The 12,664-nt window shown below is 40.2% G+C and overlaps 1 protein-coding gene across 2 annotated transcripts in view; it reads right to left on the bottom strand.

Moving 5' to 3' along the window:
- Positions 1-12,433, bottom strand: part of SUMF1 (sulfatase modifying factor 1) — a 105,095-nt gene extending 92,662 nt beyond the window's left edge. For both annotated transcript variants that reach the window (XM_082728896.1, XM_082728897.1), the window contains exon 1: positions 12,135-12,433. In XM_082728896.1, coding sequence (XP_082585022.1) covers positions 12,135-12,404 — 270 coding nt within the window. In that variant the 5' untranslated portion in view covers positions 12,405-12,433. The remainder of the gene's footprint in view (positions 1-12,134) is intronic.
- Between the last annotated feature and the right edge of the window lie 231 nt (positions 12,434-12,664).

Here is a 12,664-nt window from a genome sequence, read left to right as displayed (position 1 = left end):
TTTTAAATCATATGCATCATATATATATATCATTCAATCATAAGAAAGAATGAAGTCTTGCCATTTACAACATGGATGGACTTTAAGGGCATTATGCTAATGAATAAGTCAGAGAAGACAAACAACGGTAGATCTCTGTTCTATGTGGAATCTGAACAGACAAAAACCAAGCTCATAGATACAAAGAACAGATTGGTGGTTGCCACAGGCAGGGGTGGGGAAGAGGAAGAGGTTAAAAAAAAAAAGTGGTAGGGCACCTGGGTGACTCAGTTAGTTAAGCGGCTGCCTTTGGTTCAGGTCATTATCCCAGAGTCCTACATCTGGCTCCTTGCTCAGCAGGGAGCCTGCTTCTCCACTACCTGCCACTTCCCCTCTCTCTGTGTCAAAGAAATAAATAAAGTCTTTAAAAAAATTTTTTTAAGAACTGATCAATTACATATTAAAAAGAAATTTTTTAATAAAAAATATTTTTTTAAAAGACTGGTCAGCTCCAGAAAGGCATGGCTTTTTATTTCTCTAAAAAATACCGTGTACTTTTTGTCAGTTCTATAAGGAATCAGGTGGAGACCCGAGTTAACCAGTACAATATTTCAAATTTATTCTAGTGATGTTTTTAGTGCATCTTATAGATTACTGCTTGGACAATTCAGAGCATAAGGCTGTTTTTGTTATCGGTCTTGTTTTACAAGGAGAATGGAAACAACTTTACCACACCATCTAAAACCTATTTTAAAAATTGTTAAATAGATTGCTTAATAAACTGTAAGCTAAAGATCCTTGTAACCCCCCTCCATGAAAATATCTTGTTAGTCACTCCAAAAGCCCTTCCTATGCCCATCTTGAACACAAATCCTCCCCCTCACCAAAGAGAAAAACCACTGTCCCAACTTCTAACTTATTTTTAAGATACCATGGATTATAAGACATTATATTAGTTCCAGGTATACAACATAATTCAATATTTATATATTTTATGAAACGATCAACACAAGCCTAGTCAACATTCACTACCACAGTTAAACTGTTTTCTTGTGATAAGAACTTTTTTTATTATTAACATAAATTGTATTATTTGTTTCAGGGGTACAGGTCCATGATTCATCAGTCTTACACAATACAAAGCAATCACCACCACACATACCCTCCCCAATGCTGTGATAAGAACTTTTAAGATCTCTTTTAGCAACTTTCAAATATATAATATTATTAACTACAGTCACCACACTGTACTATCCTGACTTTTATATATTGTTACCTTATTTTATTTGCACTTTTATTTAACTCTGCATCCTTAAACATTATAGTATTTTTTATTTTTTCAGTGTTCCAATATTCATTATTTATGCACCACACCCAGTGCTCCATGCAATACGTGCCCTCCATAATACCTACCACCAGGTTCACCTAATCCCCTGTCCCCTCTCCTCAAAACCCTGTTTGTTTCTCAGAGTCCACAGCCTCTCATGCTTCATCTCCACTTCCGATTTCCCCTAACTCACATTTCCTTTCCTTCTCCCAATGTCATTATAGTTGTTATGGTTTTTCTTTTTTTGTAAAATATGGCATTTAAGAATCTTAATCTATAGGTTCCCCCATTACCTCTTTTTTCCCTTGCAATTTATCTGTTGAAGAAACTGGGTCATTTGTCCAAGAGAGAATCCCACAGTCAAGATTTTTGTTAACTGCAACTTTATAATGTAGTTTATCATTATCCCCTGTCCTCTGTACCTCCTGAAAATTGATAGCTGAATCTGGAGGCTTTATCAGATTCAGGTTTGGTTTGGGGGGAGTAAGGCTCCTCTGTAGATGGGGTGGTCTTCCTCATCAAGAAGCATGGAAAGTATGGGTTACTCTCTTCTGATGCGTTACTCTCTTCTGATGCTAGCAGCCATCGAAGTTCAATTCATCATGGGTTGCAAAATGATATTAGAATTCTATCACATCTTCATTTATTGCTGAAATGCTTCTATAGAGAAACTTCTCCTACTCAGTTATTTAGCTACTAAGTGGTATATTCATGGGAAAGGCAAGATAAATTCTTGACTCTTTCCCCTTATTTACCAGCTTTCAAAAAAAAAAAAAGAGCCAGTTCCCAAGAATAATCCCAAGATGACGAAAACAAAACAAAACAGAACAAAAAATAAAAATAAAACTGGGAAAGGGGTCAGGCTGTGCACTATCTCCATATCTGGCAAAACACTGGATCTGCAAATAGTGTTACCAAACCAAAGGAAAGGTATTAATACAAGGCAAGGTCTGATGAGACTATTCTTACTAGAACAATGCTGCCCTTCATAATCCCCAGTCACTGTGGTCGCTAGCCAGTATCAGGACTCCCAGAATTCCATAAGCCCTCAAGATCTTTCCAACAAGTCATAATATGCTCACATTAGCAAGAAGGAATTCATGGCAGTTGCCTTCAGTCCACTTCATTTGATGCAGCATTCAGAATTCACAGCAGGGGGAACTAGCATCAGAAACAGATAAGTCAGGGGACAGAGCCTGTGTACATTACCAGAAATGTCAGTGATTGGAAAACTTCTTCTTTTATGATATAACGAATTCCATCTAAATCTTGAAAATCTCTTTCCAGTATTATGCTAAATCTTCTTTGCCATCACACATTAAATAGTAAGAGATTATAAAACTAAAATAGATCATTTGTGACTTAGGCAAATAGATTTCACTGAACTTCTTGAGATAGAAACCAAACTACAAAGAGCTGGAGTGAGAAGGGGGAAGTGGAAGTAGTTGGTGAAACAGGAGAGAAATTACCTGCTAATTTGAGGGAGTGGCCAATCTCAGAGAATGTTTTATTTTTTTTTTAAAGAGAGCATGGGTGGGGAGGGGTAAAGGAAGGGAGGGAGAGAATTTTAAGCACGCTCCACACCCAGCTCAGAGCCCAAGCGGGGCTTGATCTCACAACCTTGAGATCACGACCTGAGCTAAAATCAAGAGTCAGAGGCCCAACCAACTGAGCCACCCAGAAGCCCTTCAGAGAATGTTTTAAAAGGCAGTGGAACCCAGTGTGTTTTTTGATGAATTGTGAGGAGGGGGATTAAACAGCCCTAAGAAAGGAAAGAGATTGAAAACAAGAAAAAAAAAAAGACACTTGTTGGGGCGCCTGGGTGGCTCAGTGGGTGAGCCTCTGAGCCGAGCCTCTGCCTCTGGCTCAGGGCATGGTCCCAGGGTCTTGGGATTGAGCCCGGCATCGGGCTTTCTGCTCAGCGGGGAGGCTGCTTCCTCCTCTCTCTCTCTGTCTCTGCCTGTCTCTCTGCCTACTTGTGATCTCTGTCAAATAAATAAATAAAATATTTTTTAAAAGAAAAGAAAAAAGACACTTGTAATAAATTAATATGGAGAGAGATTGCCAAGACAAAGAGCTAAAAAGACCAAAGCAAGGTGTACCATAGTAAGCAAGGCATGCTATCATTTATGTGAAAAGGAGGTGGAGGAAGAATACAGATTCACTTATTTTTGTATTTGCTTCTATTTGCAGAACAGAGCTCTGGGAAGACATATAGGAAACTCATGTAGTGGTTATTTGAGAGGAAGGCTATCAGGTAAATAAAAATTTTTCACTATACACCCTTCTCTAATTTTTTTTCTAAACCATATAAGGACACTGTCTGTCCAAAAAATAAACAGTAAAATAAAGTGTCACTCTGATCATACCACTTACTTACTTAGATTCCTTAGGCATCCTTGTCACCTTTCAGGGTAAAATAAAATATCTAACCACCAAAGCCTAATCTCTCACCGTCTCCCTCACCACATGTTCCACCTACACTTTGTCTGTAAATAATCAATATTCAAGATCCCCTCTTCCAGGCCTTTACTGCCTGCACGTCTGTCCTCTGGCTGGATCATATGCCCCTCACGTGGGTTCCTCTAATAAATACCTCTATCCATCCTAACATGACACACACATATTTTAATGATGGGTTTTCACTTCCTTAGATCCTAGGCTCTTTGGGAATCACAAATAGAGTTTTCATTTCTATATTCCTAAGACTTGGCATGGTGCATAGTTCAGTGTAGACACTAAAAACAAAACAAAACAAAAAAAAAACCATTGACTGATTGAGTGAGATCATGAATACGATGAGAAATTTGCCACGTGAGTTATTCATAATTGCAAAAATTCTTATTCTATCAGTCCCAGACATGGACAGCATGTTTGCATTGTAGTGAAACCTGTTTAAAAGACTCTGTGCGAGGACTGAACTAGGTTCACACATTATTCTGATTATCCTCCAAATGTCTGAGACACGGGGTTCCTCAGTCCTTAGAAGTCAGAATTTTAAGCAGCTCTGCAGAGAAGCAGAAACATAGAAGACTTCAGACAAAAGCTTCAAGTGTAGTTTTAACATGATTATGAAAATGATCTAATCCAAGGTTTCATAAAGGACTTAAAGCTAAAAAAAAAAAAAAGCTTGCCAGCAGCAGACAAGTAGGTCCTACTCTGAGAACAGGTGTTCAGTCCTTGGCATAAAGAGAAGACATACAGAAAACTGTGCCCATTGTGCCTAATGAAGTTTTACAATCGCCTCATTTTTTTCATCCTCTTCTCCCTCAAGGTGAGTACCAGCAATGCTAATACAATCACAACTTCCATTGTGAACTCCTGGCCTACTTTTTTTTTTTTTTCCTTCTTCTTTCCTTACCTTCAGAGATAACCAACACTGAATAAGTCAAGTTTCCATTCTGGATGCTATAGATAAAAATACCTTGCATTGTTCTGAGTGGATCATAATTTCCAATTTACACGAATAAAATGAAGTTTTCTGTCCTGCAAATATAAAATGTTGTCCTAGTGAAACCCAGAGTATCAGCTGTTTCACCTACAAGACTCTGAACCAAATAATAAGAACGACTTGAATCAAGTCTTTACTGAAGTTCGAGTCAAACAATCCATTCCTTCTTGAAAGTTAAAATCCCCTTTGCTACACAAGTCTGTGCCATTGCCACTCAAGTCAAAAATACGTAAGTCAAAGTGACTCTATTGCCATTAGAACCGTATTTGGGGGGCACCTGGGTGGCTCAGTGGGTTAAGCGTCCAACTTGTAAGCTCACCTCAGGTCATGATCTCATGGGTCATGGGATCAGCAGGGAGTCAGCTTGGGATTCTCTTTCCTTCTGTTGCTCCTTCTCCCAACAGAGAGTGCTCTCGCCAACCCCCCCCCCAAAATAAATGAAAAAATCTTTAAAAAAAATAGATAGGGGGACGCCTGGGTGGCTCAGTTGGTTAAGCAGCTGCCTTCGGCTCAGGTCATGATCCCAGGGTCCTGGGATCAAGTCCCACATCAGGCTCCTTGCTCGGCAGGGAGCCTGCTTCTCCCTCTGCCTCTGCCTGCCTCTTTGTCTGCCTGTGCTCGCTTGCTCTCTCTCCCTCTGTCTCTTACAAATAAATAAATAAAATCTTAAAAAAAAAATAGATAGGTAGATATTTGGGCTACACATTCTAGGCAGGTACAGTGGGCATCTATTCCTGGTGCCCACCCAGCCCTTCCTCCTTCCTGTTCTTTTTTTTTTTTTTGTAAAGATTTTATTTATTTATTTGACAGAGAGAGATCACAAGTAGGCAGAGAGGCAGGCAGAGAGAGAGAGGAGGAAGCAGGCTCCCTGCTGAGCAGAGAGCCCGATGCGGGACTCGATCCCAGGACCCTGAGATCATGACCTGAGCCAAAGGCAGCGGCTTAACCCACTGAGCCACCCAGGCGCCCCCTCCTTCCTGTTCTTATCAGAACAACTGACACCCCTTTGAAAACCACGTGTTCAACTCTCTACATGGCTCAAGTAGAGCTGGTGACTCTACTCCACCTCCCGTGACTCAGGCATGGCCAACTGTGGCATTCTTTTGACCAAAGAGATGTTATTAGGGATAGGCCCATGACCCAGTTGAAGTTAATCTTAAATCTCTGGCTGGAGCTGGAGAAAAGGAACACTCTCTCTTCCAGCTACTTCCTTGGTAAAAAGAGACACTGCCTGAAAATGGAGCAAACATGGAGAAAGAAAAACCTAGGAGACAGACAAAGAGGAAGACCTATCCAAGGCCCTCAAACGTGGTATCTGGGGCTGTATCTACTCTCAAACTTCCCCACTCTGAGAGTCCATAAATGTCCCCTCTCCTAGTTTTTTCTGCTTAAGCCAGTTTTGTGTTTTCTTTCACTCACTACTGTGATGTTTTTGTCTTATATACAAAAATGAAATAAACTTACACAAATACTTTTGTGTAGCTCTTCTCCTTTTTCCTTCTTTTCTCTCTTAAAACTAAGATAATACATTAAAGGCTCAGAAGAAAGTGGGGTGAACAAGAGAATCATCTTCTTTGGATCTGTCCATAAACGGCTGCCTTGGCTGTCTGCACAAGGCTTACCCATCGAAACCATTCTCCTATTCTAGGGCCTGCAGAGACAGATGCTAATTGTAGATGGAACAGCATTAAAGTTCCTTCAAGCCCTAGGATTTATGATTCTATTAAGCCTCAGCAGCCTTACCTGTAAAGAGGGGAATAATATCTTTTACTGGATTCTTAGGAGGATAAGATACAGCAAAAGAATTTTACAAAGGTTTCTTTAGAAAGTACCGGATATTCTTTGTTCCCACAGCAGTTTCTCATATTGTATCCACCAAAAAAAGGTAACAGATCATTCAAGAAATTGTTACAGAATGTCTAAAATGTGTAGGACACTGGGCAAGTGTGGGGAGGGGATGGATATATAGATTTATAAAAGTCTAAAAATGCTTCCCATGTAGAATATCAAACAGCTACACATATAACAGGAAAGAAAACATGCAAGTTGCCCTCAGACAACAATAAAATGTTGTGGGAATTTAGAAACAAGGAAAACCACTTCTTCGAGGAAAGGTTTCATGGAAGAGATGGCATTCAATTCAGTCATGCCTTGACACTTGGGTAAGCATTACCTAATCTGAAACATTCTCAGATAGGAATTTAGGACTGAAATTACCCATACATACAGAGATGGTACATACAATTGAATCATCCCATGATTCTAAATGCCCTTCAAGCAACTGTTTTCAAAGATTCATGGAAATCAAAACATTTTGCCACCTTGTACAAAATAACCTGTGCAGAAACTGCTAGGATAATTTTCCCATTGAGAATTTTATATATATATATAAAATATATATATATATATATATATTATATATATATATATGCACACACATACATACACACACACACACACATACATACATACATACACTAGAAGGAACTTGAGTAAAATTTTAAAACATCTAAACTGCTTCCCATACATTTTTTACTGCTGTAACTTTCCAGTGAAACTGTAAATTCTTGAGGGTAAAGCCCAATGCTATTTATTTCTTTGTGTACCTCATCTTGCCAAGTGCTCATTAAATGAATTAAAATACAAAAAAAGACTCACAGTTGAAAAGTGTTACATTAAAAAGTATGAGAAGTGTCACCCCCAGAAACCTTAAATTACTAACATTTCCCAGAACACATCATGCACTTGTACAATACTTTGTTTGTGCCCATGCTATTCCCATTCTTGGAATGTCCTTCAATCTGTCCTTCTATCCCTAGCTTCTGAAAAATGTCTCCTTCAAGCCCTAGCTCTAATGTGACCTTTTCTTTGAACCACTTCCTAATTTATACAGGACAAATGAATCATTTTTTCCTCTCCAAGTACTTTGTTCAACTCCTCCTGTAGTACCATCATTATGGAAAAATGATCCTCATAGGTGATTGTGCAAGGAGGGGAAGGGAGACGGGGAGAGAGAGACAGAGAGAGAGGAGGACATAGGAAGGAGAGAGAGGAAGGGAGTAAGGACGGGAGAGACACATACCATGAGAGAACATACGCCTACCAGAAGGTAGATGGCAAATGTCTTGAGGGAAGAGCATATGTCTTTTTTTCTTCCTTATATCCAAGACATAGGACAGTGCTATAATATTTGTATACCAAATAAACATGTGTTATATTAAACTAAATAAACAGAAAACAACAAAAAAAATAGATTTCATACAACCCCAATCCAAATCTCAGAAAGTTATTTTATGGATATCAACAAACTGATTCAATGCATATATAAATGGGCAAAAGACCCAGAATGGCCAAGACAATACTCGAGGGGAAAAAAACGATGTTAGAGGACTGATGCTACAACTTGAAGAGTTACTGTAAACTTAACATAATCAAGACAGTGTGCTGGTGAAAAAACTAAAAGATCAGTGAAACAGCGCAGAGAGCCCAGAAAAAGACCTCCATAAATATGATCAACTGATCTTCAACACAAGGGTGCTTAGGCAATAGAGTGGAACAAAGACCGCCTCTTCAACAAATGATGCCAAAACAAAATGGATATCCACATATAAAAATAGTAATAATAATAATAGACACTGAACTTCCACCCTTCACAAAAATTAACTCAAAATGGATCAGACCTAAATATAAAATGCAAAATGGTATAACTCTTAGAAGATAACATAGGAGGAGACCCAGATGACAAGGGGTATGGTGATGACTTTTTACAAACATCAAAAGCAACAACCACAAAAGAAATTGCTAAGCAAGGTTTAATTAAAATATAAAATTTCTGCTCATGAAAAGAGAATGTCAAGAGAATGAGGAGACAAGTCAGACTGAGAGAAATTTGCAGATGAAACATCTGATAAAGGACTGTTACCCAAAACAAAGAACTCTCGAAATTCAATAGTAAGAAACCAAAACAGTTTGATTTAAAATGGGCCAAAGAGGGACGCCTGGGTGTCTCAGTTGGTTAAGCGGCTGCCTTCAGCTCAGGTCATGGGATAGAGTCCCACATCGGGCTCCTTGCTCGGCCTCTGCCTGCCTCTCTATCTGCCTGTGCTCACTCGCTCTCTCTTCCTCTATCCCTGACAAATTAATAAATAAAATCTTTAAAAAATAAAAAATAAAATAAAATGGGCCAAAGACCTTAACAGATACCTCACCAAAGATACACAGATGGCAAAGATGCTCATTGTATATCAAGCAAAAAATGCAAACTAAAACAACAGTGAGATACCACTACACACCTTAGAATGGCCAAAATCTGGAACAGTGACAACAGCAAATGCTGGTGATGGTGTGGAGCAACAGGAACTCTCATACATTTCTAGTAGGAATGCAAAATGGTAAAACTGCTTTGGAAGACAGCTTTGCAGTTTGCAGACAGTTTTGCAGTTTCTTAAAAAACTGAGCATACTCTTGCCGTATGTTACAGCAATTGTGTCCCTTGGTATTTATGAAAATATCTGGTACTTATCCAAATATCCATATGCAAATCTGCACACAGGTGATTACAGCAGCTTTATTCCTATCTGCCAAAACTTAGAAACAAGCAGGATACCCTTCAGTAGGTGAGCAGATAAATAAACCGTGGCACATCCAGACAATGGATATTATTCAGAACTAAAAAGAAATTAGCAGGTAAGCTATTAAAAGCCATGGAAGAATCTTAAGTGCATATTACCAAGGAAAGAAGGGGTGCCTGGTTGGCTCAGTTGGTTAAGCACCTGACTCTTGATTTCCACTCAGGTCAGGATCTCAGGTTTGTGAGTCAGCCATGCTTCAGGCACCATGCTGAACAGGGAGTCTGCCCCTCCTCCAGCAATCACATGTGTCTCTCTCTCCAAAATAAATGAATAAATTATTTAAAAAAAAAAAAAAAAAAACAGGGAAGCCTGGGTGGCTCAGTGGGTTAAGCCACTGCCTTCGGCTTGGGTCATGATCTCAGGGTCCTGGGATCGAATCCTGCATTGGGCTCTCTACTCAGTGGGGAGCCTGCTTCCCCCTCTCTCTCTGCCTGCCTCTCTGCCTACGTGTGATGTCTGTCAAATAAATACATAAATAACGTTTAAAAAAAAACAACAGATCAGACATTGTTAGTGGGGACCAAGGGGAGGAATGAAGAGAGGGACACAAAGGACTTTTAGGGGAATGAAAATACTACACTATATGGTATTATAAGGATGGCTATACATCATTGTACACTTGTCCAAACTCACAGAATGTAGACCAAGACCATAATTACCATGGACTTTGGTAATTATGATGCATTAATATAGACTCATCAACAGTAACAAATGTACTATTCTGGTGGAGTATATTGACAACGGTGGAGACTGCATTGTGTGGGGACAGGAGTATTATGGGAGATTTCTGTACCTTCCTCTACATTTCGTTGTGAACCTAAAAATCCCCTAAAAAATTAAGTCTTAAAAAAAAGAAGAAAAAAATTTTTTTTAAGATTTAAGGAAAAAAGCACTATCACTACAACCATGCACCTCTCCTGTAATATTGAACTTCCTGAATTCAGAATAAATGTCTAATGTCAGAATTAGACCAAAGTCATCTACACATGAACCAAAAAACTTAAAACCAAGAAAATCCTTTTATGAAGTCTTTTGTCTTGACAACAAAGCTACTTGGGGTTCAGTCATTAAGTTGAGTCCTTGAAGGCTTGTGATCTGTGCTCTCAGCAACTGCTAGTTTACTAATAGCATGGGATGCCTCCAAACATAGAAAGTGCATTCAAGTGAAAATGAGCATAAAATAAAAACATATAAGGAAGGAAGGAAGAGGGGGTGGGAGAAAGGAAGAAAATGCAAAAACTGGTCAAAATGACCCATACAATACCTAGTCTAGACACAAAACCACTCTGAAGAAATGGACAAAATGTGTATCTTATCAATGTAATTAAAAAGATACTGGCACCATCATCTCATTTTGAAATCAAAAGGTAGAGCATTTAAAATGCAGAATGTTCTGTACTGGCCAGAAGGTTCTAGGGAAAAATTTGATACAGATCAATGTGTAAATGCAATAAGACATCCACCCTGTTAGTTACCAAGTACCTAAACAAGACACAGGGCTTCTTTCTTTTGAAGTAAGGACATGATTATCCAATATCACAAAAGGTAGAAAGGAATTAAAATCATGTACGGTCAATACACACTACAAAAATAACCAGGGTTCCCACCAGACAAAAGATAAACACTAATAATGCAGTGCATCCTCTGAGGGTCAAGAAAAATTTAAAAGGCCAAAATTACACAAAATGGAGAAACAGAGAAGCCCAGCCACCAATTCCCTAACACTATATTAGAGACACAAAGTTATAGTCCTAACCCCTACCACCCTCACTCCCTATTTAGGTAAAGAAACTGGAGATAAGTATCTTTGGTAACTGTAATGTCAGAGCAAAGAGCTTCTGTGGTGGCGGCATATGGAAATACTTCAGGGAAAGAAAAAGGAAGAAGTCTAGTACGGTCTGCTGGAGAACATTACCTCTCACCTAAGCCCTGAATATTGTTCAGAATTAAACCACAGGAAAGAAAAGTGGGATTAAAGAAATAAGGAACGAATGTACTCAATATACATGGAGCACTACTTTAGGATCAAACATCTTGGTTCTAGTCCCTCTAAATTTTTTCCACAACCATACCAATATGCAAAGTACCTGGAGAGAATGGAGTAATCATTATTACTCATGTTATTATTTATGTATGCTAACAGTTAACACATCCGTGCACTATAAAAGGCACGGATAAATAGCACTAATAAAGCAACTACAGTTGACTTGGTCCTTCCTGTGTGCTCAAGTACTAAGGATAGCAAGATAAATAGGACAAGTTCTTGCCCTCAAGAAAGTCTACTAGGAGGGTCCATCGATTAAAATACCAGAATTTTAAAGACACAGAGACCCACTGTCCTGATTCCTTCAGTAACCACAGGAACCCAAGATTAAGGAATCTGCAGGCCCTAAAATTAAAAACCCGAGAACCTCAGGAGGAAGAGAGTGGAGTGAGGGTGGAGTGAGGAGGAAATTAGGGTGGAGTGAAGAGGAAATAAGGAGTTGGAAGTAAGAAAAGGAGGGTCAACTGTTCTCAAACCAAATTCCCTAAAGTGCAGGATTAAGTTGACCCCCAACATCCCGCGGACTTTGGAAGCAAAGAGAGGAGAGGAACTCTTCTTCAAGTAGGATCAGCATGTGCCCATGCTGATTTGCGGTGTGGTTATAATCTTTACTTGCGTTCCTGCAAACCGCTTGCCTTGCCCATCCCACCCTGTGCAAGAACCCCGCGGACTCCACCCGCCTTCACGGAATCAAGAGAGCACCTTGGTGGGCGCGAGCGGCCGCTCTCCCGGGACCTGGCCGGGGGCGTTCGCTTCCCGCGAGTATCGGTGCGCCGCCGCCGAGGCGCCATGGTCCCCGCGCCGCTGGGGAGTGCCACAGCCGCAGGAGCCCGCGAGGGAAGCCGCGCCCGGGCCCGTACTGGCCTCTTCGCCCCCAGCCGCCTCGCGGGGCAGCAAGAGCAGCGGCAGCAATAGAAGGAAACCGAGCCGGGGGTAGCACCCTCCAGCTGGCCCTACTGAGGGCGCAGCCATGTTGTCCCGGGAGCCATGTGACCCGCCAGGTCACGTGGCCCCGCCCTCCTTAAAGGGCCCAACCCTGGGATGATTTTTGAGGTGGCTTTGGAGTTGCTCTCTCCCATTTTTTCTACGTACCTCTCCTTTAGAGCACCTCACCTTGGCTTTGCTGACTTTGAAACACAGAACCCTACAAAACTCAAGGACCTCCAGATGGTTGTGAGCCCTATTTTTATTTCTCGGTTGAAAAACGATAATCGAATTTGTTGAGCATTTGG

This window comes from Mustela nivalis (assembly GCF_964662115.1).
Source record: "Mustela nivalis genome assembly, chromosome: 1".
Classification (NCBI taxonomy): domain Eukaryota; kingdom Metazoa; phylum Chordata; class Mammalia; order Carnivora; family Mustelidae; genus Mustela; species Mustela nivalis.
This window is presented reverse-complemented; position numbering and strand designations above follow the sequence as displayed.